Below are 27,024 nucleotides of genomic sequence, written 5' to 3'. Positions count from 1 at the left end.
GCTCAGAGCCTGGAGCCTGCTTCAGATTTCTATGTCTCCCTCTCTACCCTCTCCCACTAACCTTCTCTCTCTCTCTAAAATAAACATTAAAAAAATTATTCTAATTAAAAGGTATCTACTCTCAGGGCACCCACTGGCTCAGTCAGCTAAGCTTCTAACTTGATTTCAGCTCAAGTCGTGATTGTCGTATTACAGTTTGTGAGATTAAGCCCTGCACTGGGCTGTGCACTGTGCTTGGGATCCTCTCACCCTTTCTCTCCTTCCCCTGCTTGCGTGCTCTCTCAAAAGAAGCTTAAACAAACAAAAACCCCTTACCTAGTCTCACACAATGGAATTTAAGCTTTAGAATGCAAATTTTTTGGGAAGAGAACCTGAAAAGGAGAAAAACTGATAGAGAATACCTGTGCATTTCCTAATCTGTTCATCACTTCACAGTTCGGGTGCCTGACACTGGCTACAGGACAATTCTGTAGAGCTCTGAGCTGCTAAAGCCACTTTTGGTCCAAATCTCATTTATGACTCACTCTGGTACAAGACAGCGCCATCTGCAACGACCCTTCTTAAAATGATTTAATGGCTTACAGATGGCAAAGGGTACCTAGGTGACTGGACAACAGAGAAGGGTAGATTCTGAAATTCAGAACCCACAGGGGAGAACAGAAAATGCTTATAGAAAATATAACAAACGTTACAGGGACTATGGATTTCAGTCTAAACTAGCGCCATACAGCCAAAGTGACAAGATCCAAGGAACAGAAATTATCTCCACAGTAACTTCTGCTAGAACGGGAGCTAGCTGAATAGCCATTTAACTCTAACTAGTTTTGGGGCAGAGGATGGGCTACGTTGGTGATGGGCATTAAGGAAGGCACTTGTTTGTGAGTGAGCAGTGGATGTTATATGTAAGTGATAAATCACTAAATTCTTCTACTCCTGAAACCAGTATTACAAAATTTAAATAAGAACTTGGAAATAAAAATAAATCTAACTTATTGTGTACATAGTAAGGAGTTGAATATGCTAGTACATGCAACATCAGTGTGTCTTCCCTTCAAACTTCCCTTCTCCTATGGATTTTGCTTTATCCTCCCCACTGCACAGGGAACTAAGACTCCTGTCAGGTAGAGGGCCAATAAGGACAACTCAGCCATGAATGGCCTGGGAGCAGCATGGAGCCAAAACAGAGGCAAGGAGCCTGCCTCGTAAATCAGATTTTCATTTTGATCACAAGAACCAACAAACAGGCTATTTAAGCTAGAAAGGTACACATACCTACTTAGCCCAATACTTATTAGTGAGGAAATAAACAAAAAATGCTCAGCTGCAGACACTCTAGATCTGCATTAGTTCTGAAAGCAAGACTCACATGATCATACTTATGAAACATACTTTATTACTGTTCCAATTCATTAGGAAGTGCTCTATTAGAAATTCCAATGCCATATCCTCCTCCCAAACTCCTCTTTATGGTTCAAGTATTGCTATTCTGTCTTCATCTGCCTCTTTCCTCCCTCCTATAGAATTCAGTCCTGCCAATAGCATCTTAATCCTCAAAGACAATAGAACCAAAGACTTCTGGAAAATCTCTAGCTACAAATACAGTTAATAGCTATGGAAGCTAGTCATATGCTTTAAAAACTAGATAAAGGGCTACAGCAAGTGATCAGATTTCCACCACTCATCTTGGTGAGATGGGACCCAGAGGGCCCCACCCCTGCTGACACCAACCATTCCTACCAGTAGTCTACCAACACACAAGCTGTCCACAGTAGAACACTGCAGACCGCAGGGCATTTGGAGGCTACATAGCTCCAGTTCCTAGAACAGGAACTGAGGCTTGGAAGAAGGTCAGTGCAGCGCACTCAGCGAATGGATAAACCGAATCATCATTTCACAAAGCTGCAAGCCTATGAACTAGTCAAATTCCAACAAGGAATCAGAAATAGATTAAGTTGAATTATTGGCTTAAATATCTTCATTTCAAGAAATCCATTTACTGGAGCACCAGGATGGCTCAGTCAGTTAAGCATGACTCTTGCTTTTGGCTCAGGTCATGATCTCAGGGTTTGTGAGTTCAAGGCATAGGTCAGGCTCTGGGCTGAAAACTGCAGAGCCTACTTGGGATTCTGTCTCCTCCCCCCGCCCCTCCCCCACTCATTCTCGCTCGCACACGCACGTGCACGAACATTTAAAAAAAAAAAAAAAGAACTTCCGTACCAATCTTTGCTGGCAAGCAAAACACCAATGCTACAGACAATGTAGCTCGAACAAATTCAAAGCTCAAGTCCTCTGCATCCCCAGGCTGCTCCCAGCAGTTCCCTAGTCTATTAGTCCACAGCCCTCTGAAACCCTGACATTTTACACATTACTCATGTTGATGAGAGTATTCAGAAGCATTTACCACCTGATTCTTAGGATCTTATTTTATGATCAACCCAAGATGAAACAGAAATAGGTTTGAGAATGAAAAAATTTACCTTCACCACCAATGAAGATGGTTCAGCAACATGGACAGAACTGTCTGAGGTTAAGCTTCTGTCATCTAAATTTGAGACACAAATAGCAGACAAAGAGAAGGTTGCCTGCTTCATGGGGGGATTTCTGCTTTGTGTCAGAAGTAGGGCATGTTTCCCAGAACATTTTGATATAAAGATTACAATTCTTCATTTTATCACTCACCAGTTCCCTGGAACCAATGGTCAAGTTTTGTACTGCTCTCTATGAAAGGTCAAGTGAAAGCACTGGAAGTAGTAACATCTGCATTTGTACTCTTCATGTTTCACACCAACCAGCAGGAAAACTTATGGGTCTGGCCCACCAAAACATGTAAATCATAAACTCTTCAGGCAGAAAATGCATGTCAGGTTAACATAAGCAACTGTCTTGAGAAAATTACTCTTTCTCTCAAGACCACATAGTAGTACCTTAAAAAATTACACCAAATTTGTGAAAGGAGAAGTGGGAGGGGGGAAAAAAAAAAGGACCCAATTTCGAAAGCAAAGTTCAGTCAATCCTTTGTGCCTCCAACTACAACTTATACACTCTCCTCTGTGTACTTATGGCTTCCATTTGGAATATGAAACAGCTGATGATTTCCACATCCTTCTTTTAGGAGGAGAGTCTTAAGAGTAACTCAATGGCTGGAACACCTGTGTGGCTTGGTTGGTTATGTCCACCTCTTGATTTCAGCTCAGGTCACAATCTCACATCTCACAGTTCTTGAGTTTGAGCCCTGTGTTGACGACAAGCCTGTCTGGAATTATCTCTCTGTACCTACCCCACTCATTCTGTCTGTCTGTCTCACCCCCCCCCCCCAAAAAGGGGGGGGGCACCTGGTTGGCTCAGTCAGTTAAGCATCTGACTTTGGCTCAGGTCATGATCTCACAGTTCATGGGTTCAAGCCCCACGTCAGGCTCTGTGCTGACAGCCAGCTCAAAACCTAGAGTCTGCTTCAGATTCTGTGTCTCCCTCTCTCTGACCCTCCTCTGCTCACACTGTCTGTTAGAAAAAAATAAAACATTAAAAAAAGTAACTCAATTGATCCCAGCCCACAATGCTCTGCAAGTACTGTCATCAGAGCCTCAGGTTTCCACTGTCCAAAGTGGCACTGAACTCCATCTTGGTAAACACTGATCTGCTCCTTTGTAACCTTCAATTGCCCAGAACTTGCTGAAGAAAACCACCTTTTACCATCTTTTGGTATGGTTCTTCACTACTGTGGGGAAAATTAACTCCAAAGACGGTCAACAATGCTTATGTTTTATATAGCACATTATTTCCTCAGGATTTGTCAATCCTAGACTTCACAAAGTTTTAAATTAGCTTACTAAGTATTTACCTCCGTAACATGACCTGCCCCACTCATAACACACCATTTTAGGGAGTAGAGTTAACAAATGATTCTCAGTCAGAGGGCATTTGACAATGTGTAATTTTCTTCTCACCACTGGAGAGAAGTGAGTGGTCACCTAGTAGAGGCCAGGGACACTGCTAAACACCCTACAATGTACGTACCACAACAAAAAATTATCAAGACCAAAATGTCCATAGTACTTAGGTTGAGAAACCTCTTTAAACTAAAGCTCTATATTAGACATAATCTAGGTCTCACCAAATGAGAATTTAATTGCAGAATCTAGAAAATTCTCCCTTGGCCATTTCTTCCTACAGTCCCCCTCCCCCCCCCACCAAAAGTGAGTAGATTATGACCTATTAGTGTTCACAAATGAGGATCCTAAGACACTGTGTGCAAGCTACTGATCCAGAACTAAGGTTTGGGCAGCTCTGAGAAGTCATACTTCCTGAGCTTAGAAAATTAAAGGAAAAGGTCCATATAACCAACTAGTGAAAGGCCAAGTTATAATAGAAGTAGGTGGGGAGGGGGATCACCTAGCCCCTGAAAAGCTTTTATGTGTTTAACTTCAATCCAGTAACAATTTAAGATTATTTTAATGACTTTTTGACAAAGGAAAGGCCCAGAGAACCTAGAAAGTACAAAATGACTTAAGGCCAGGATAACTATCATTGTTGCAGGGACAAAGTTCTGCATAATCTCCAATTATTTTCCTCTATCCACGAAAAACTCCAGATACTAGAGAACTTTGGGGGACAGGGAAGCTCAATACTAATTTATCATGAAGAAAAGGCCTAATGGTGTTAATATTTTAGTTAACTTTTTCAGGAGCTGAACTTGGGAAAACCCTACTTTTCTAAATTTAAACACCAAGATACAATCTTTCCTATGAGTTGAGGACTAGTTAAAAAAAAAATCATACAGCTCTTCTCCTAACTGCTTTCTGGGAAAGGAGACACATCCCAATACTCTCAACTAACAGATGTAACTAGGGGTGCCTGAGTGGCTCAGTCGGTTAAGTGTCCGACTTCAGCTCAGGTCATCTCACTGTTCATGGGTTTGAGCCCTGCGTCAGGCTCTGTGCTGACAGCTAGCTCAGAGCCTGGAGTCTGTTTCAGATTCTGTCTCTCCCTCTGTCTCTGACCCTCCCCTGCTCACGCTGTCTCTCTCTCATAAATAAATAAAGCATTAAAAAAGAAAAAAAAAGCTAACAGATGTAACTAAACGGGATTATCAGGCTACCAAATAAATACAAACCAATATTCTTTTCAGTTTTGCTGAACAAGCCAGAAAGAGCACTGACTGTACAAACACTCAAAACCCTCAAGAATCATTTATGTTCCCTATTTTACTAGGGTACTTAAACCCCACGAATCCTTATCCTCATGTTAATCCCAAAATAACCAGAATATTTAAATTTAAAACATTTTCAGTAAAAATGTCAACTATTTCAGTTGACTAACAAGGCTGTATTATGGCAAGAGGACAGTTTGCCTATGATTTGACTTCCTGTTTTTTCACACTAGTCCCAAACTCCCTTTCGCACAACAGTGAAAACCACCTAGATTTGATCCACAGGGCTAAGCATCACAGATAAAAGCAAAATAGGGCTGGGAGTTTTAGAGTAGCATTTTACTAAGCTTTATTACTTCCCAATATCTGTAATTTAAAAAAAAAAATCAGAAAAATTCCGTACAATCTTCTCCAGTATCCACTAAAACCAACAGGCAGGAAAAAGCCTTTATAAACTTCCATTTCTGCTGGAGCATCAGCATGGTGTTAAGATTATTTTAAAAGCCAGCTACAAGATCGTGTAGTAACAGGAAGGTAGTTGAAGGAGTTAACCCCTTTCAAAAGAGCTGTAGAAAACAGAATCTGGAGCAAGAGGGGAACTTGCTATAAACTTCTATAGAGAAAACTACCACTATTATAACTTTATAAGGAATCATGGTCTCAAGTTCCCACTTAGTTAAAAAAAAAAAACATGCACAGAAAACTTTACTTCTTTCAACTTTCAAAAAAAAAAAACCAAAACCAAAAACCCTACCAATCGAGACCCTATGGTCACACACAAAGTTGCGTTTCAGTAACAGAGCAGTGAGGCACACCTGGGTGGCCGGGGTCTTGATCTCACCTACCAGGGGCTCTCTGCTGTCAGGTTGAAGCCCACTTCAGATCCTCTGCTCCCTACTCTCAAAAATAAACATTAAAAAACTAAGCTATCACAGCAACAGTAACTTTGTTGGAAGAATCTAGCTGTGTGTTAACTTCAGTACTGACAAGATGAAAGTCTCTCCAAATGTGCAATCAAACAATGTTTCTGACTTCTCTAAGTACATGTAACTCTAAGATGCTTTACAGGTTATTTACATTTGAAAGCGCCTTGTATTCTTTTTTCATTTTCGGTCAGAAAAACTTTCCTGGTGATGATTCTGCACATAATGTGGCCCGCACCCATCTCTACAAATTGCGAAACTATCTTAAGTGTAAATGACCAATAAAAGCCTAGAGACTGGCCTCTAAATCTTTACTGGAGTATCTATAATAACCTGAAATTACTGCATTAGTTACCTTTTAGATCTCAAGATTTAGGGGACACAGGAACAATTTACATAAACACACAGGATTTTATACGTAAAAACTATGTTCAGCAAGTACTGGAGAACGTCTAAAAATTACAGAATTCCCGCAGTGACGCACATGGCGTTTACAAAGTTGGAAGGAACAAACTTCAGATTTGGTTTGACGGAATTTCCCCCGTATAAGGGCCAAAGAGAGCTTTCCCCAACGTGCGGGGTGGGGGGAAGTGCAAGAGGGGAACAGTTTGAAGACAACAGAACCAAATTATGCCATCTGCCGCACGTCAAGTGGATTTCGCCTTCCCTGTTCGGTCTTTACTAAGAGCTCCCACAACTTTCCGCGTGACCGCACCTTCCCGAGTCTCCAGAGGAGCTCCGGGGACTCGCCGCGCGCCCTCGGTACCCGCCACCTGGGCGCGTGCCACGAGACCCATCTCGAGACGCCGGGTCTCGCCTCGGGTCCGCAGCGAGCGCCGGGAGAGCCCTTAAAAAGGACGGAGCAGAGGGCGCGCGGGGTACGGCTGGCACCTCTGCGGGGAGACACGGCTGCACGAGCAACCCCCGGGGGGCAAGAGAAGGAATGTGGCGGTCCGGGAGGTCGGCGGGGTCTCCCGTCCTGGAGCATGAGGGCGAGGGCCTCACCTTGCTGCGGTCCTCCTCCTGCTGCAGCAACTCGGGAACCGCGGCCATGGCCTCGAGCGGGGGCCGCCTGGCTGTGCGAGGAAAGAAGAGACTGGGCCGCAGCCGCCGCCTCCGGGGCGCCTCTCAGGGGCGGCCGCGGCCCCGCCTCCGCCAGCCTCCCTGACCGACGGCGGCAGGAGGCCTCCGGACTCCGCCACCATCCCAGCAGCCCCGGGAAAGGCCAGCGGCGGGACACGTGCTCCCCCAGAACGGCCTCCCCCCGTCCCCGCTGCCGTCCATCTTGGAGCCGGGCAAAAAAGCTACGCGGGGCCTACCCTCGCTCCGGGCCACGCGGAAACCACCGGCCTCCGGGCCGTGACAGGGACGCGGAGAAGGAACGACCACTCTCCCAGCAAAGCACGTGTCAAGAAAGCCCGCGCTCTCGTGCGGGAGAATTTATTACTCAGCCAGAGTCCAAGATGGCGACGAGCTGTGACGTAAACAAGATATCGTGAGAGCGTAAGGGCGCGATTTGGGGGAGCCCGCGCTAACGCCCGAGGGGTGGGACTCTTCACGATTCGCGGGAGTGTCCATGGCAGTGAAGGAGGGGCTAGCTGCGGGGGGTTGCGAGCATCGCAGTGCATGCCGGGACCGCCGCCCCTTGGGCGGAGCCAAACTCGAGATCCGAGCGCGGGCCCGAGGAAAGTACGGGTACCGAGTCGTTGTCGGCACTTTGGAAGCTAATCGAAGTGTGGTGGCTTTAGAGGTATATACCCGTGTCGTGAGCTGGGCTTCTATTTAAGCCTTCTCTTTCTTATCTCGTTTTCCACACGAGGAGCCCCAGCCGTCCCAGTCCCCACCCCGTGGTTCCACACGTAGGACGGAGGCGGAGGCCGTCTTCTACGGATCCCGTTGGTGGGCCGCTCTGACCACCACTTACCCGTTCCGACCTGGTGGGACCCTTCAGAAGCTCAGTTTCCACGTCTGTGAAACGGTGTCACTGTAGTACCCACCTTAAAGCGAGTTTAAATGAGAGGTCTCCGCGCGGAGTACTTAGCAGGGAGCCTGGTATGTAGGGGTCAGTGGTTAACCAGGACCGTCGTGACCGCTGTAGGTCGGGTTGGACGTTGGCTTTGTGTGTCTCACACACGCTTCCCTTCCTAGGCGCCCCATTACTTCTGATTGAATATCGGGGACGCCTTGCCCCAACCTGTAGTATTTTACATTTAACAAGTACTGGTCCTTCTGCCTGTTAAGAGAGTCTTTCTTTGGAAATAACTTTAGTCCAAACACGTCGAAAAAGCTTAATGGAATACAGTTTGATGTGCCTTAAGCTAATGCGGCTTTCATTTTGGCGGTTCAATATTTAATCCATTTGGTATCTAATACCACTTTTCTTTTTAGTAGGAATGCAAAAATAAAAGGCCTTAACATTGCAAGTAGACTAGAGGGAAGTGAAAAAGCATCTAAAGATGAAGATGTTTCAGACCATCTGCCGGCAGCTCAGAAGTTCAAAGGGGTTTTCTCTAGAACCAACTGCCCGTGTGGATTTCTCCACTTCCTCTTATTTCTGTGGCCGGAAGAAAAAAGTGAACCCTTATGAAGAAGTGGACCAAGGAAAGTATTCTGATTTAGTACAGTCTGTCTTGTCATCCAAAGGCCTTGCTCAGACTCCAGAATCATTGTTCGAGGAAGATAATTTACTTTATGGACCTGTGAGTAAGTGTAAGCCCCCAAAGCAAGATGAGGCAGCAAAAGTTCCAGGAAACTGGTGTCCTCTCTACAATCCAGAGAGAAGCATGAAACCAAATGCAACAAGTTCTACAATTCCTTTGAGAATCCCTTTGCAAAGAAATACAATTCCAAGTGTGACCAAGGTCCTTCAACAGACCATGACATCGGAACAGATTTTCTATTTGGAGAGGTGGAAACAGCGGATGATTCAGGAACTGGGAGAAGATGGCTTTGCAGAATATTCTTCAAGTAATTTTCTCAATTCTGATTCTGTATGGTTACTATGTTTTCTAGAAAACAGAGCACTGGTATCAAAAGAATGAGGCTATTTTTGACCTGAGCTAGTGAGGGGCTACTTTTAAATGATAATTAGCATTAAATTGCACATTATATTAACTCAGTCATCATGACAGCCCTGTGAAGTATAGATACTATTATTACCATTTCATAGATGAAACTGAAGCACAGAGATCAAGTATTTGATCAAATCAAATGATGTAGAAAATTGTTTTATAAGGTACAAACTTGAGTATTAGAGTTGCCTGTTTTCTTTGATTAAGTAAAGGGATCACTCACCTGATAACGGAATTCTACATAGCTGGGCATGCTACTTTGAATCTAGGAAATACCCCTTGCTCTACTTATCTTCCTTGCCACGAAATTTAAAGACTGGCAATAAGCTGGAACACATAATTTATGTTTGAGAGCTTGGTAAATTGAGATAATCAGATGCTCTTGATTAGTAACTGAGACTAAACAAACTTTAGCTGTCACTCCTAACTTATTACTTCTTAGACAAGTAAGGAGAATAGTTTCCTTTTTAAATTTTTGTTAATGTTTTATTTATTTCTGAGAGAGAGAGAAAGTGGTCAGCATGAACAGGGGAGGGTCAGAGAAAGAGGGAGATACAGAATCTGAAACAGGCTCCAGGCTATGAGCTAGCTGTCAGCACAGAGCCTGACGCAGGGCTCGAACCCACGAACCGTGAGATCATGACCTGAGCCGAAGTTGGACGCCCAAGCGACTGAGCCACCCAGGGGCCCCAAGAATAGTTTCCTTAAAAACAGTTTCCATTCAAAAGCAAGGTGAGACGAAAGACCATTGGCACAGGTAGACTGGTCCCTATCAAGATTATTTAGTTGTCTTTTGTTAAAGCTATGTTTTACATTGATCATTCCTTAGCCCATGCTTCCCTGAGCAATATGTGTACCCCTAGTAGGTGGTACAAGGCACTTTTCTTTTTATTTTAAAAGTAATGCACTTATTTGAGACACCTTAGAAAAAACTGTGGCTAACACATTAAACATGTGGTCACATCTGTTAAGTATGTATATAGATAGCACCTGCTTATGGCAAAAATGGTCAAGGTCCTAATCCCTTAGAACATTCCTCAGCTGTGTGGGGCCAAGAATCTATGCAGGGGCCAACTGCCTTTAGGTAATAAGTAACAAAGACTGAACTATTCTCTGCTTTCTAAAGAAGCCACATAAAAATTATCTTTTAATGGCATCTTAAGTTTTTTATTTATACCACTAGAATTTAGAATTGACATTGTTTCCACACGGGAAGTTGTTTTTGATTTTCCTTAAACTTGGAATGTCATAGCTATGGGAATCCTGAAATTACTGAATCAGAAAAGTAAAGGCAGAAGCCTGCTAGGACTTGTGGGAACCTAGAACTTCTAGCCCTCAACACAGAGTAAAAAAGTGCTCTGGGACCTCCTTGATAAAGGAAAGGAATTTCTGTTGGGAATATGAACGAGCTCCAGTATCCCAAGCAGAGAGAAAGCTATGGTGATGTTACATATAATCAACTTTGTTAATTTAGATTAATACTCTGATGTGTTTCTCAGTTAACTCAGGATCAATTTTAAGAAACAGGGAGAATCAGAGCGCTTGGGTGGCTCAGTTGGTTAAGTGTCCGACTTAAGGTCATGATCTTGCAGTTTGTGAGTTCAAGCCCTGCCTTGTGCTCTGTGCTGACAGCTCAGCCTGGAGCCTGCTTCTGATTCTGTCTCCCTCTCTTTCTGCCCCTCCCTCCCTCACATTATGTCTCTCAGAAAAATAAACATAAAACTTAAAAAAGAAACAGAATAACTTTTCCCCCCATAAGGGGGAAGATTTGACACATGAAGATTAGTGTCCTGCTCCTCCCCACCAGTAAAAAAGAAAGGAAAAAAATAAAGAAAAAGAGCATGTCCTAATCCACTGCATTCATTAATGGGTCAAGAGAGGCAGCTTTTAAATAGTATATTGATAAATTCCTTTCCGCCTGCTCTTCCCAAAGGCTAGAGCATAGAGATGTGCCCAGAGCTGGCATTCTTTCAAACATTTGGTCAATTTTTCAAGTATCAATTTACCTTTTGAAGATTGTCAGGGATAACAGAGTTTTATTTTGATTTATATGTAAAGTGTTGGTCATAGTGGAAAGAGCTGGGGTTTCTTCAGTTTTTTGCTACAGTGAGTTTTTAATCTTGCCAGTTCTAGCAGTCAGAATCTTGGAGACTCTTGGATTTTTTTTTACACACTTTATATATACTAGAACTTGAAAACATTTCATTCCTTTAATTCACTGAATGAATACTCTGACTTGATGCTTTCTGCAATAAATGTGTGCCTTTTAAAATTTACTTTTACAAATTCAATCATATTTAATGTTCTGAGCCTTACAATCTTTTTTCTTTTTAAAAATTTCTTAATTTTATGTAAATCCAAGTTAGTTAATATCAAGTGTATAATAATGATTTCAGGAGTAGAATTTAGTGATTCATCGTTTAGGTAAAACACCCAGTGCACATCTCAATAAGTGCCCTCCTTAATGCCCATCACTCATTTAGCCCATCCCCTCTCCCAAAACCTCTTCAGCAACCCTCAGTTTGATCTCTGTATTTAAGAGTCTCAAGGCACCTGAGTGGCTCAGTTAAGTATCCAACTCCTGATTTCAGCTCAGGTCGTGATCTCATAGTTGGTGAGATTGAGCCCCAAGTTGGGCTCTGAGCTGCTGGTGCAGAACCTGCTTGGGATTCTCTCAGCCCCTGCCCTGCTCCTTCTCTCTGTCTCTCTCTGTCTCTCTGTCTCTCTCTCTCTCTCAAAATATTTTTTTAAAAGTCTCTTATGGATTGTCTTGCTCTTTTATTTTTCTTTCCTTTCCCCTACGTTCATCTGTTTTGTTTCTTAAGTTCTGTGTATGAGTGAAATTATATATTTCTTCTCTAATTTCTGAGTCTAACAATCTAAAGGATCCTGTAATCTAGCTTCCCATGTTTGTTGCCTCTTCAATGTGAAGAGCCCAGCCAGGGGTTAAGTCCACAATGGAGAATGAGTTTATTTGCTTGGCAATTGATGACGTGGGATTTTTTTCTTCTTGTTTTTAACATGTTTGTGTTCTTCATTAAGCTAATCTATAGATGAATACTGTACTTTTACCTAGGTTTTAATTCCATCTGTCTTAAATTTCTTGTAGGCCTTTCATATGCTAATAAGTCCAATTGAGCCAAGTAAATTTGGAGTGTAGTAACTCAGTTCCTCAGCTGAATTTCATTTAACTCTCCAAGTAATTCCCCAGAAACAATTCCATTTTTTTTGCTAGTGGTAAAACTGACCTTTCAAAATCCTGGTAAAACAATACTTGAAAACGTAATATGGTGTTGATATTACCTTATGGATAAGATTGTTTTCCTCATTTTCTATGGGCATCTCCATGCATGTATATTTCCTACTCTGTTTCTGTGTATATCTAAATGATGGTCCCTGATTTTGCATTCCTCACTGTGCTGTATAATAGACTAGAATTGATCATGGACTCTGGTGCCAAGCTGCTGGTCTACCTTTTTGCTTTGGGGCAGATTAACAGCATTGTGTAGGCTTCATTCATTAACTGGGAGTAATGATTCTTATCTTGCTGGATTGTTGTGTTTGAAAGTTAAATAATATTTTGAAAACTCCAAGGCCACTGCTTAGCACAGTGCCTCTTCTTTGTCTCCTCCCCTTATCAAGGGCCAAGTGAATAATATGTAGAACTTCTTGGATTTATTAAATATGTTTGGGGTTTTTTTTTCTTAAAACTGTATGAGGATATGCAGATATCAAATCATTATGTTGTGTATCTGAAATGGATATAACATGTCAACTGTATGTCAAATGTTTTTAAGCATGTGAGGAAAAAAATTCAGGACAGAGCAACTGTCTTAGGCTCTTCTAGCCCAAAAAAAAATGCAGAAGAGTGTTACATATTTCTTCTCCTCATCCCTAAGTCCCAAAACATCCAATTTGTTGTTTTTAATTTGTATATGCCTTGATTTTCATACCTTGCCATTCATTAAGCTTGTTAGTAAGAGGATTCCCCCACCTGTGTTTATTAAGTGTTGGTTGTAAAAAGAATGGTGAACAGAAGCAAAGTTCCTTAAATTTCTTTTTTTTTTTTAACGTTTATTTTTGAGACAGAGAGAGACAGAGCATGAGCTGGGGAAGGGCAGAGAGAGAGGGAGACACAGAATCTGCAACAGGCTCCAGGCTCTGAGCTGTCAGCACAGAGGCCGATGTAGGGCTCGAACCCATGGACCACAAGGTCATGACCTGAGCCAAAGTCAGACGCTTAACTGACTGAACCACCTAGGTGCCCCAAAGTTCCTTAAATTTCTAATAATTATTTATCACAACCAGTTAAGTTACTAAAATGGATACTTAAATTCACAGTCCCCTAAACTAGATGTGATCCTGTTGCCCCCAGATCTTCAATTATAGCTTTGGCCTACTCCTAGAAATTCTTTATTTTAATTAATTTTATTGTTCAACCTATTTTAGTCCCTTTGGTTTTCAGAGTGCATTCTTAGGTTTCACAAGAGGCTGAAATGTGTATTTTAGAGGTCGTCACTTTAAAGGTAACTTCTAATTTAAATGTAATTTCTAATTTTACTATTCAGAGGTTTTAAGGTATTTGTTTTTTAGTACTAGCTTTGTTCTTGTTTGTTTTTCTTTTTCCCCTCATTTTCTTTTCAGACATATTTTTACAAGGGAAACGGTTCCATAAAGCCTTGGAAAGCATACTTTCACCCCAAGGGGACTTGAAAGAGAGAGATGAGAACCTCGAATCTGGATATATCGAAAGTGTCCAGCATATTCTGAAAGATGTCAGTGGAGTACGAGCTCTTGAAAGTGCTGTTCAACATGAGACCTTAAAGTATGTAGGTCTGCTGGACTGTGTGGCCGAGTATCAGTAAGTATTGGGGTTTTTTTTTTCCCATCAAAGTGTGGAGATAAATTAACACGGGGTGAAACTGTTGATGCGTGTTGAATACTGTTTCTTCCTCTGAATTCCTGCCAAGGTGTAGCCTTGTGAAGTCAAAACCTATATGATAAGTAAAAGAATGGGGGGGAGGGTGTGCCTGGGTGGCTCAGTCAATTGAACATCCAACTCTTGATTTCATCTCAGGTCATGGATTCCAGGGCCATGGGATCAAGCCCTGTGTCGGGCTCCGTGCTTTGCACAGAGCCTGCTTGAGACTCTCTCCCTCTCTCTCTCTCTCTCTCTCCCCCCCGTCTTTCTCCCCCCTGCTTGTTCTCTCTCTCTAAAATAAAATTAAAAATTAAGAAAAAAAAAGAATTGGGTATGGAGCAGGACAGATAAAGGAGGAAGAGCCTCCTAATTCTTATAAATCTGTGTTGCAAAATTGAAATATTTGCTGGAGAAAAGTGTAAGTTTTCAATATCCAGCGTGTTCCTCCCCCCTTATGCTCAAGCAAACTACCAGCCACAAGATCCAATTTGATTCTTGCATTCTCTTTCCTATTTTCCTAAAAATTGCACCTTTTTCTATTGGCCCCGGAAATCAGCTCTTTTCCTGGCTTTCAGGCAATGTTTGACATAGATAGGAACTCTGAGCTTGCTAAAGCTTCCTGTGGTTTTTAAATTGCTGCTGTTACCGTTTTTCCCACTTACTCCATATTCCGAGGGAGATAATAACCTGCAGATACCCCTATTCCAAAAGGATGCAGTATGGAGCACAGGATAGGGAAAACCTGTGAATGTAATCTTGGAATTCTAGTTAAAATTTAAATTTAAAAAATTTGACAGAATATTCGTTAGTCTGGAAAGTTTAGACAACCACACAGTTTTGTGCCATAGCTGCCTTAAGAAGAGGCCTATGTGCCTAGAAATTTAAGAGGCTATTTTTAGCTGCCCTTTAGATTAACCAAGGCTGCCGTTAGATCAGTTCTACCCAAGGCCTGCAAGAAGTTCCTGACACCAAACACTTAACAGTGCTGTCCACAGTACTGACATTTGTTTTCTGCTTTTTAAGTGAAAAGCATCAACATTGAGAATATGAAAATTAAGGTTCAGAAATTTTAAAAACTTTTTAAATAGGTAATATATGCATTTGGTTAATCCAAGCTATTGAAAGTAAATTGCCCATCCCCACTTTTTCTTTTAAAAAAGGTCTTTAATCTGGTAAAGTATATGTAACGTAACATTTACCGTAAAATTCACCATTTTTAAGTACACGGTTGAGCATTATTACATACATCATAATGTACAACCATCAACACCATCCATCTCCAGGACATTGCATCTTAATAAAACTGAAATCCTGGTGCATAGGAGCACATGTACCCCAATGTTCATAGCAGCACTCTCAACAATAGCTAAAACATGGAAAGAGCCTAAGTGTCCATCAACAGACGAACGGATCAAGAAGATGTGGTTTATCTATACCATGGAATACTACATGGCAATGAGAAACAAATCTGGCCATGTGTAGCAACATGGATGGACCTTGAGGGTGTTATGCTGAGCATAATAAGTCAGGCAGAGAAGGACAAATACCATATGTTTGCACGTATAGGAGGATTAGGAGGAACTTGACGGAGGAACAAGGGGGAGAAGAAGGGGGGAAATGGTGGGGGAAAGGGAGAGAGGCAAACCATGAGAGACTCTTGAATGCTGACAAAAACTGAGGACTGATGGATGTGGCGGGGGGGAGGGGTGGGCATGGAGGAGGACACTTGTGGGGGTGGGCACTGAGGGTTATGTGGAAACTAATTTGACAATAAACTATTTGTAAAAAAAAGAAAAAAACAAAACAAAACAAAACTGAAATCCTGGGCCCATTAAAGTAATCATTGTGTTCTCCGTTTCCAGCCTCTGGAACCACCAGATAAAATGGCAACCACCATTTTACTTTCAATCTCTATGAATTTGACTACTTGTAAATTGATCCATTTTGAGTTAATTTTTGTATATGATGTTAGGTAGGAACCACCAGTAAAATGGCAACCACCATTTTACTTTCAGTCTCTATGAATTTGACTACTTGTAAATAGATCCATTTTGAGTTCATTTTTGTATATGGTGTTAGGTAGGAGTCCAGCTTCATTCTTTTGAATGTGGATAGCCACTTTCCCCAGGACCATTTGTTGCAAAGATTGCCCTTTCCTCATTGAATACCACTGTCAAAAGTGATGTGACTGTGTATGGTGAGGGTTTGTTTCTGGACTGTCTATTCATTTATATTGGTCTATGTGTCTGTCTTTATACCAGCACCACACTACACTATTTTAATTATCATAGCTTTGTAGTAAGTTTTGAAATCAGCAAGTGTGAGTCCTCCAGTTTTGTTATTTTTCAAGATTATTTTGGCTGTTCAGAGTCCCTTGAGATTCCATATGGATTTTAGGATGAGTTTTTCTATTTGTGCAAAAATTGTCATTGAGGGGCACCTGGGTGGCTTAGTCGGTTAAGCGTCCGACTTTCGCTTAGGTCATGATCTTGCGGTTCGTGGGTTCGAGCCCCGCGTCGGGCTCTGTGCTGACTGCCAGCTCAGAGCCTGGAGCCTGTTTCAGTCTGTGACTCCCTCTCTCTCTGACCCTCCTCTGCTCACGCTGTCTCTCTCTCTCTCTCTCTCTCCTAGAAATAAATAAAACATTAAAAAAAAAATTGTCATTGAGATTTTTATAGAGATTGTACTAAATTTATATATCATGCTGGTAGTATGAATATCTTAATATTAAATCTTCTAATTCATGAACATGAGGTATGTTACAATTTATGTCTTCTTTTAGCAATGATTGGTACTTTTCAATGTAGAAGTCATTAGTCTCCTTACTTAATTCCCAGGTATTTTATTCATTTTGATGTGATTATAAATGGAATTGTTTTTGTAATTTTCTTTCTAGATTGTTCATTGTTTATGTATAGAAATGCAATGGACTTGGGGCGCCTGGGTGGCTCAGTTGGTTGAGCATCCAACTTTGGCTCAGGTCATGATCTCACGGTTCATGGGTTTGAGCCCTGCGTCAGTTTCAAAACATTAAAAAAAAATTATTTTTCAAGAAATGCAATGGACTTTTCTGTGTTGAGTCTGTGTCTTGCTACTTTGCTTCTTTAGAGTTGTGGGGTTTTTTAAAGTTAATTTTTATTTATTGTGAGACGGAGAGAAAGATCACATGCATGAACAGGGGAGGGACAGAGAGAGAATCCCAAGCAGGCCTCACACTCAGTGTGGAGCCTGCCATGGGGCTCAACCCCACAACTGCAAGGTTATGTCCTGAGCTGAAATCAAGAGGCGGTTGCTTAGTTAACTTAGCCACCCAGGCGCTCCTAGAATTTTTCATATAAAAGATTGTGTCATCAGCGAACAGAGATAGTTTTTCTTCCTTTCCAGTTTGGATGCTCTTTATTTCTTTCTCTTGCCTAATTGCTTTGACTTGAGCATCCAGATGCTGTTAAGTAGAAATGGTGAAAGCAGACAGCCTTGTCTTGTTCCTGATCTTAGAGGAAAACCTTCTAGTCTTTTACCACTGAGTATGATGTTTGCTGTAGGTTTTTCCTATATGGCCTTTACTATGTTGAGGTAGTTTTTTCTATCCCTAGCTAGTTGAGTATTTTTTTCATTACAGGGTATTTAATTTTGTCAAATGCTTTTTCTTCATCAATTAAGGTAATTATGTAGTTTTCCTCATTCTGTTAATAAGGTACATTACACTGGTTAATTTTTGTGTGTTGAATCATTCTTGTGTTCCAGGAATAAAGTCCACTTTGTCATTGTGTATAATCCTTTTAATATGTTGCTGAATTTGGTCTACTAGTATTTTGTTGAGGATTTTGACATCAGTGTTCATAAGGATTACTTTTTTGTAATATTTATTTTTGAGAGAGAGAGTGGGGGAGGGGCAGAGAGTGGAACAAAGATCCAAAGCAACAACAGAGAGCCTGACATGAGGCTCAAACTCACAGCCTGAACTATGAGATCATGACCTGAGCCAAAGTCGGATGCTTAACCAACTGAGCCACCCAGGCACCCCCTCATAAAGATTATTATTCTGCAGTCTTAGTGTCTTTGTCTGACTTTGGGATCACAATAATGCTGGATTCATAAAGTGAGTCGAGAAGAGTTCCCCACTTTTCAATTTTTGGGGAAAAGTTTTAGAATTGGTATTAGTTATATAAATGTTTGGTGGAATTCACCCATAAAGTCATCAGGTCTAGAGCTTTTATTTGCCAGTTGATTTTTGAATACTGATAAAATCTCCTTGGTAATTATAAAGCTATTCAGATACTCTGTTTCTTCATGATTTAGTCCTAGTAGCTTTTGTGTTATCTAGGTTATCCAACTTGTTTGCTTATGATTTTCATAGTACTCTTCTTTTTCTTTTTATTTCTGAAGAATTAGTAGTAATGTCCCCAATTTCATTTCTTTTTTTATTTAAAAATTTTTTTAATGTTTATTTATTTTTTTGAGAGACAGAGACACAGCATGAGCGGGGGTGGGGCAGAGAGAGAGGTGTCACAGAATCTGAAGCAGGCTCCAGGCTCTGAGCTGTTAGCACAAAGCCTGACATGGGACTCAAACTCATGAGCGATGAGATCATGACCTGAGCCAAAGGTGGATGCTTAACCAACTGAGCCACCCAGTCGCCCCCCCCAATTTTATTTCTGATTTATAGAATTTGAGTCTTTCTTTTTTTTTAATCCATCTAGCTAAAAGTTTTTCAATTTCGTTGATCTTTTCAAAAAACCAATGTTTAGTTTCATTGATTTTTTTTCCTATTGTTTTTCCATTCTGTATTTCATTTATCTTTAATCTCTTATTTCCTTCTATAAACTTTGAAGCTTTGGGTTTATATTTTTGTTTTTTGGTTCTTTAAGTTGTAAGGTTAAGATGTTGATTTAATTCTCTTATTTTTTAATGGTATATATTTCTATATATTTCTTCTCTAATATTGTTTTAGTGGTGTTCTTTAAGCTCTGGTTTGCTGTATTTTCATTTTTATACATCTCAGTATCTTCTAATTTCCCCTGTGATTTGTTTTTTTTGGCTGATTGTGTTCATTTTCACAAATTTGTGATTTTTTTTTCCAGTTTTACTTCTGTTATTGATTTCTAACTTCGTCTTGTGATTAGAGAAGATACTTTGTATGGCATCTTTTTAAATATATTGAGACTTAGTTTTTATGGTCTAACATGGTTTGTCCTAGAAGATTCCTGTGTGTGCTTGAAAAGATGTGTATTCAGTTGGGTAGCAGGTGCTATATGTCCATTAATCTGTTTCACTTAATGTGTAGTTTTAAGTCCTTTATTTCCTTACCTACCCTCTGTCTAGTTCCACCCATTATTGAAAATAGATATTTAGGTCTCCAAGTATTATAGAACTGTATTTTGGGGGCACCTGGCTGGCTCAGTTGGAAGAGCATGTGACTCTTGATCTCAGAGTTGGAGTTCGAGTCCTATGTTGGGTGTAGAGATTATTTAAATAAACATAAAACTTAAAAAAAAAACAAAACTGTATTTCTCCCTTCATTTTTTTTTCCAGTTTTTGCTTCATATATTTTGATAGTCTGTTACTAGGTGCATAAATGTTTATAATTATTATATCTTGATGTCATGAACCTTTTATTAAAGACAATTTTGTCTGCTTTTAGAGCCACTTTTGCTCTCGTTCAGTTGTTATTTGCATGGAATATCTTTTTCTATCTTTTCATAATCAGCCTATTTGTATCTTTGGTTATACTGTAAATCTCTTGTAGACAACCTATAGTGGAATCATGTTTTATCCATTCTGCCAAATGTAAGTGGGGAGTTTAATCTGTTTACATTTAAAGTAGTTACTGATGGGGCACCTGGGTGGCTCAGTGAGTTAAGCATCTGACTCTTGATTTCAGCTCAGGTCATGATCTCATAGTTCATGAGATCAAGCCCTGCATCTAGCTCTGTGCTGATAGCATGGAGCCTACTTGGGATTCTCTCTCTCCTCTCTCCCTCTCCCAAAATAAGTAGATAAAACAACAACAGAGTAGTTACTGACAAGAAGGAAGTTCTTCCATTTTGTCATTTTTTTTCTATATGCATTATACCTTTTCGATCTCATTTCCCGTATGTTACAGTCTTCTTTTGTTTTATTTCCTTTTTTGTAATGAAGAGTTTCAATTCCTTTCTCATTTCCTTTTGTGTATATTCTATAGCTATTTTCCTTTTGATTACCTTGGGGATTACATTAACATCCCAGTTACAGGGCTCTATTTGAATTTATACCAATTTAACGTCAATGGCATCCACAAAGTGCTACTTTAACAGCTCTGTCCTTAATCTTTTCAGTTGTTGATATCACAAAATTGTCTTTATATATTATGTGCCCCAAAACATAAATTAATAATTTTATTAATCTTTTAAATTATGTAGAAAACAACCCACTCACCTTCTGCCCACCCACCCACTAACCCCTTCCCCTTTGCTGGGCATAGTCTCTGGCTCCTGAGATGCATGGCTCACTGCCAGCAATGGGATGCTATCGGCAGGGTAAGGGTAAGAGAAAGGGAGCCAACATATCTTCATAAGTACCTTGGAACATGTCTAACTTGGGGTCTTGCAGAAGTGGCAAGAATTTGCCCAGTGGATCCAATGGAATATGTAGTATCGTAGATTTACAGGTATCAGGAAAATGTGACCCTGGAGCTACTGAGACAAAACAAAATGGCTGACTCCAACGGAACCTGAAGTGAGGGAGAGACTTAAGTAAGAGAAGCCCATGTTTCAGCAGCAATAGCTGATAGTCGAGCAGGAGTTGGAAATGCAAGAAAAAGAACAGGAGAACTGTGGAGAGATTAAGAACAATCCGAGAAGGAGATGAGAATGAGTATAGAAAATAAGAGTGAAGATGTTTCACATTCAGAGGCTACAGCCGCTGACTCCAGCAAACCCCAAGTTGAAATTAATGATCTGTATGGGGCAGCTCACTTGAGCAGAGTGGAAGAACACGATGAGCCAGTGCTATCTGATGTTTCAGTAAACACTGATCAAAGATTTGTATGATCAACCAACCTAAGAGCAATACATTGCTTGCTTCAAGTTTTAAACTCTAGAAAACAAAAAGTGGAATTACAAATCATTGTTACAATAATACTCGCTTTTATAATTGCCCACGTATTTACCTTTATTGAAGCTTTTGAGCATCTTTAAGACCAAAAAGGTCTTTGTCTAGTAGATCTGCCATTACATCTTTTTCAGGGACAATTTGTGTGGATATCTTTTTTTCCTCTTTGGGCCATACTTTCTGGATTCTTTGTATGCTTTGTGACTTTTTTTTGTTGAAAACTGGGGATTTGAAGCTAATATGTAATTCTGGAAATCAGGTTCTCCCTCTACTCCTGGGTTTGCCAGATTTTGTTTGTTGTTTTTGTTTGGGGTGTTGCTGTTGTAGTTGTTGCAGGCTCTTTGCTAAGGATCAGCCTGAGGTATAAATTTAAGGTCTTCTTAGGTCTTTTCTGAGCCTGTGCCTCTCCCTGGACGGGCACTGTCACTTTTTAATTTTCTCCATATATGTAGTTGCTTTTGGATGTTGTAGTCGTTAGTGTCTAATTCCCAAAAGGGGAAAAAGATAAAAATGAAGGGGTGGAAAAAATGGGTGTTGGCCCTTTAAATCCCCTGGAAGTCAGGCAGGTGGAGGGAGGGGGGCTTGCAGCAGTGGGTGGAGGTGCAGTAACAACTGCTACCCCTGGCTTGTCTACACCTCTGTGAACAGAAAGGGCAATCCTCCATGTGAGCATAGAGGACGGGGTCCCTTTTGTCCCCTCCCATTCCCACAAGCTGTGTGGACCCGGCTCCAGGAGCATGTGCACAGCCGCCTGCCCATGAGCAGGAGGGAGGGGTAACTGCTAAGAGCTGAAATTGACCAAAATTCACCACAGTGTACCATGTAAGCCTTCAGTAGGCTTTAGATTTCCAGTACCTGGATCAGACAGATTCTGCCACTGCAGTTATTGTCAAGGTGGGCATGCAGATTTCTGGCACGTCGTCTTCTTCCATCTTCCTAGAATTCTCTACCCCTTCCTGGTTTTCACCTCTGTTTAAAAGTTCTTGTGACCCTGAGGTAGTTTATGATTGCATGTACAATAATTTGTCCCTAGCCCCACTTACTAACACAAAATACCAAACCCTGCCTTTTTACACTCTGAAAACATTCTAGAGATCCTTATTAGTTTATATAGATTTGCCACATCCTTTTCTCTTTTAGTAATTTTCCACCACTCAGAATTAACACTTTGTCACATCTGCTCCCGATTTTTTTTAATATAACATAAATTAACCTCACATCACCTATAACCACCTCTTTCCTACTCTCACAGCCCCCTAGCCGAGGACAATCAATGTGATAAGTTTGCTACTGTATCCTTCTAGGCGACTTGCTATATTATTTAACACACCCACAACACTGTATAATGCATGCACAGGTACACTGCCAGTTTGCATATACACACCACTGTGTATTGTTAACACGCGTCTGTAAGAGTCACAGTATAGAGAAGTTTCTAGATATGTATCATCACAAAGCTGGTAAGATACGAGGGTCTGGAGTCAGGCTGCCTAGGTTTTGTTTCTGGCTTTTCATCTTAACCTTAAGCTACTTAGCCTCTCTGTACTTCAATTTGTTCAACTGTAAAATAAGACAGGGGCACTAGGTGGCTCAGTTGGTTAAGCGTCTGACTCTTGATCTCAGCTCAGGTCGTGATCTCAGGGTTATGAATTCAAGACCAGTGTTGGGCTCCATGCACAGCGTGGAGCCCACTTAAGAAAAAAATAAAATAAGACAAAAGATAGGACCTACCTCATAGAGTTATTAGACACTAAATGAAACATTCTCTGTTTAGTACTTAAAATGAATACATCTACTCAATAACTGTTAGCGTGATTATTTTGATCTTCTCTCTTTTTAACTGTTGTTTGGTATTCCTTTATATTAATGAACCATATCCATTTCCCTGCTGGGGAAATTCAGACAATTTCTAGTTTTTCACAATCACTAGCTGCACCAGTGAGCGTGTCTCCTTGTATACTGTTGTGACGGTTTCTCTAGTCAGGTGCACAGGTTCATTGGCTGGTTTGTGCTAGTGGATGATATAGATGGTTTGCGTAAATTTAGTTAGTCTGAAGTAGGCCTGGATATGAATACTTAAATTTTTCAGGCATTTGTCACTTTTATGGCATTTTTCCAGGCATTTACCCCTAGGGTATCAAACCATTCTCTCCAGCACATACGTTAAGAGGGAAATTGCTACATTAAAGGGTATGGGCATTGGAAGTTTTCCCAGATAGGAGTGTGCTTATTTCTGCACAGTTTTAATGACACAGTGTTAGACACCATGTATTAACATTGCATCTCAAAATTTCAGTCTGTATTTCACTTAGGTTAGACTGAACATCTTTTCATTTGAACTCTTTGTTCAGTTTTAATTTGGATTCATACTACTAAACTCTTTTCCACATTAAGCTCTGCAAGTTACACTATGAAGTATGTTTTGCAAGAAATGGTGGTCCATGTCAGAAATCTTTGTTTTAGGGTATTTTGATTTGCTCCAGGTTGAGAACTGAGGTTCTGCAGTTACTGGGGCCCTCTCTTCAGTTGCATAGATTATAAATATTACAAAGTGACAGAGACAGTGAAACTCTCTCTAGATCTGCACTAAGAGAGTCCCCACTAGCCACATACGGCCTCTGAATACATGAATGTGGCCAGTCAAAGCTGAGGTATGCTGTAAATATACAAAGTAGATTTCAGTGACTTATAAAAAAAAAGAGTATATGGTATCCCATTAATAACTTTTTTATATGTAACCTATTACATAATGAGATGATCAAATTAGAGGTATGTTAGGTTAAATAAAATATTGGAATTTCACCTGTGTCTTTTTTTCTTTTTTGATGTAGCTACTAGAAAATTTCAAATAACATGTAGCCTATATATTATTTCATTTAGGCAGTGCTACTCTAGGCTGACTTTATAAATACCTGGCAAGGGTTATAACTCTAGAGCTAAGGTCACAGGTACGTAATGTGCATATTTGGTACAAAATCTCCCTTTAAACTGCTGGTTTTGAAATTGAAGTTATGTAGGGCACCTGGGTGGCTCAGATGGTTAAGCATCTGACTCTTGGTTTTGGCTCAGGTTATGATCTCATGGTTTGTGAGTTCAAGCCCCACGTTGGGCTCTGTGCTGACAGTGTAGAGCCTGCTTGGAATTCCCTCTACCCCTCCCTCACTCGGGTACACTCTCTCTTGGAATAAATAAATAAATTTTTTTAAAAATTGCAATCATGAAAGATTGAACAGATAGTCACCAGTTGTCCTTCTGCTGGCCCTATGATCTTCTGATATCTGCACTTGGCAAGTATAAAATCCCACCAGGAGAGGGAGAATGGAGAGAATGCACTGGTTATTTGACTTTCTTTAGAAACTGGCAGGAATTGTTTCCCCCAATACCCCTACTAGGAAGACACCCTCCCCTGTGTGTAAACTTTTAGGGCAGGGACCAGGTCTCCTTATCTGTATCTCTGCATATAGTTGGTGCCTATTAAATGCTGATAGATTTTAGCCTCAGCTTTGGTTTCTGAGCAAGATGATTTCTGAAGCAGTATGATGATTCATCCTTTATGATGGGGACTCTGCTATTGATCTGTTGTGGTTCATCAACTGAGATAGTGATAGAGACATAGTTTCAATTACCCTGTCAACTGTTAAAGGAAAGGAGGCCATGATAGTCCAAAGGAATTTTGAGAAAGTTTAGAAACTAGAACTGTGGAAAAGTTCCCTAGCACTACCACATGGGCCCGCCCCTGTTGCTGTCAGCAGGGTACTTCCGGAAGCACTTCCCATCACACCCTAGACAGGCCTGTCATTGACCTGAATACAGGGCTCAACAGAAAGAGAACATCACACTTCTCTAATCCTCAGAAGTAAAGCTAAGGGCAGCTGTCATTTTGAAAAGTGGAGAAAGGGGTGCCTGGGTGGCTAAGTGTCTGACTCTTGATCTTGGCTCAGGTCATGATCTCATGGTTCGTGAGTTCGAGCCCCGTGTCAGGCTCTACAGCACAGAGCCTACTTGGGATCCTCTCCCTCTCCCTCTCCCTCCCTCCCTCCCTCTCTTCCTCCCTCTCTCCCTCCCTCTCTCTCTCTTTCAAAATAAATAGAACATTAAAAAATATTTTTTTAAAAGAAAAGTGGAGAAAGGTCGTTGGGTGATAATAAACTATACCTAAGAAGAGACTTAACCTATTAGTTTCTCAGCTCGAACAGTTCCCTACTAAGGCTTCCTTTGGTTTCTCTTTAGGGGCAAGCTCTGTGTGATTGATTGGAAGACATCGGAGAAACCAAAACCTCATATCCGAAATACTTTTGACAACCCGCTGCAGGTTGTGGCCTACGTTGGTGCCATAAATAATGATGCCAACTACAGCTTTCAGGTCAGGAAACTGAACCTCAGCTTACGTAACACCTTGGTCGACACTTATATATGGCCATTTAACTCCCTGGGATTTTTGTTCTGTTTGTTTTTCACCATTTACTCCATTCCTTGTCCTTTTACCACCTTAAGAAGCACTTCCCTCTGTTCCTGAGCTTTCTGTCATTGCTAATAGTGCTTTGATGTTTACAGTCCATTCTTGGGATATCTTATTTGTCATCTTTGTGTTCTTATGTATCCTGATACAATCTTTTATCAACCCGTCTTAGAAACCTTTAGGAGATATTATTGTAGATTATTTTGTTCTGAGTTTGCCCTGAAGCAAGAAGGAAATGAACCTCAATTCTGGCCCTGCCTTATAAGTACTGGAACCACCCTGTGCTTCTTCCTAGGTCCAGTGTGGCTTAATTGTGGTTGCCTACAAAGATGGATCCCCGGCTCACCCGCATTTCATGGGCACTGAGCTCTGCTCCCAGTACTGGGCCAAGTGGCTTCTTCGACTAGAAGAATATACAAAGAAGGAAAAGAACCAGGATATTCAGAAGACAGATTAGGGGACAGGACACTGTTTGGGAATATTCAGTAGTTTCTCATGGTTTGGGAAGATATGTTGATGTTTACTGTAGAGATGCCACAGGATCCGAGAGCTACATAACACAAGTGGAAGTATTATTTGAAATGTATCACAGCCAAAAAGACTGAAAAGTCAGAGAAGTTTAGATTTTAAGGGTTGGACTTGAGCATATAAAGAAGCACTAGTAAGTGATGTCTATCACTTACCTTGAAAAGGGTAAGCAGAATACACACAGCGTTGGTGTCCCTTGGACACTCCCCAGTCTAACTTTCTGTTATCCCAATAAGGATGCCCAGTCTCTGAATTGAAATTGGAGAGGGTGAGGCTGGGTGTGCAGAAGTTCCCCTGGTGGCCCCGGGAAGGAAGGGGACACACAATCAGGCTGCGTGGGGAATGGGAGGAGCTTGCATCAGTCAGCTTCTTCTGCCAGCGCAGCTTCCTAGAACTGGTTTTATGTATTGAAGTTTTCTGTATATTTCATTCGGGGGAAAAGCTTCCATTTAACCTTTTTGGAAAATAAATATGTAATTCCTTAGCCTCAGATAAACATTGCTCTCTGGGAAGATGGAGCCTCGATGGCAGCCCCCTTAGCATACACTGAATAACTCCCACAGGTGTGCAGACCCTGGTCTGAGATTCCTAACTATGGATATCTTAGCAGCTACATTCTGGTTTGAGTCAGTGAGCCATGTACATGGAGGAAAAAGTATCATTTGTGAGATTTTTCAGCCAGGCGGAACAGTAATTTTTGTGTTTGATAATAAAAATTATTAATTGTCACTGGGATCAGGCAACCTAAGTGGTCACTGTAGCTTTGGGGAAAGGTTCTCTCTTTTACGGGATGCATTAGCATTTAAGTTACAGCTGTGGTCTTACAATAGTAGGGTGCTACAATCATTTTTTTCTTTCATTAACTGTTAATTGTAAGAAATAAAAGA

The 27,024-nt window shown here is 41.0% G+C and overlaps 2 protein-coding genes, 1 non-coding gene and 1 pseudogene across 11 annotated transcripts in view; 2 read left to right on the top strand and 2 right to left on the bottom strand.

Moving 5' to 3' along the window:
• SNX5 (sorting nexin 5) overlaps positions 1–7,543 on the bottom strand; it is a 24,038-nt gene extending 16,495 nt beyond the window's left edge. The window contains exons 1-2 of one of the 3 annotated variants that reach the window (XM_077750205.1): positions 7,389–7,466; positions 7,075–7,145 (exon numbers count right to left, since the gene is read on the bottom strand). In XM_077750205.1, coding sequence (XP_077606331.1) covers positions 7,075–7,122 — 48 coding nt within the window. In that variant the 5' untranslated portion in view covers positions 7,123–7,145; positions 7,389–7,466. Of the gene's footprint in view, positions 1–7,074; positions 7,146–7,388 lie in introns of all 3 variants that reach the window. The other 2 variants (XM_077750206.1, XM_077750204.1) reach the window with 2 other exon arrangements.
• On the bottom strand, positions 1,660–1,895 carry LOC144220090 (small nucleolar RNA SNORD17). The gene has a single exon (XR_013331617.1). It is a non-coding gene; the product is annotated as a small nucleolar RNA SNORD17 (small nucleolar RNA).
• MGME1 (mitochondrial genome maintenance exonuclease 1) lies at positions 7,500–27,024 on the top strand. Of its 7 annotated transcripts, none has more exons than XM_077750213.1 (5): positions 7,500–7,572; positions 8,458–9,036; positions 13,785–14,001; positions 25,381–25,513; positions 25,905–27,024. In XM_077750213.1, exons 2-5 carry the CDS (start codon positions 8,526–8,528, stop codon positions 26,064–26,066), a joined length of 1,023 nt encoding a protein of 340 aa, XP_077606339.1. In that variant the 5' UTR covers positions 7,500–7,572; positions 8,458–8,525; the 3' UTR covers positions 26,067–27,024. The 7 variants fall into 7 exon arrangements, with proteins under 7 accessions (XP_077606339.1, XP_077606335.1, XP_077606334.1 ...); XM_077750209.1 differs by lacking the exon at positions 7,500–7,572 and adding an exon at positions 7,706–7,819 and having other exon boundaries at positions 8,461–9,036; XM_077750208.1 differs by lacking the exon at positions 7,500–7,572 and adding an exon at positions 7,706–7,819.
• Positions 20,541–21,089, top strand: LOC144220059 (DPY30 domain-containing protein 1 pseudogene; annotated as a pseudogene).

This window comes from Crocuta crocuta, unplaced genomic scaffold (genome assembly GCF_008692635.1).
Source record: "Crocuta crocuta isolate KB4526 unplaced genomic scaffold, BGI_CrCroc_1.0 scaffold209, whole genome shotgun sequence".
NCBI lineage: Eukaryota > Metazoa > Chordata > Mammalia > Carnivora > Hyaenidae > Crocuta > Crocuta crocuta.
The sequence above is the reverse complement of the archived record's forward strand: the minus strand, read 5'-3'. Positions and strand labels throughout refer to the sequence as shown.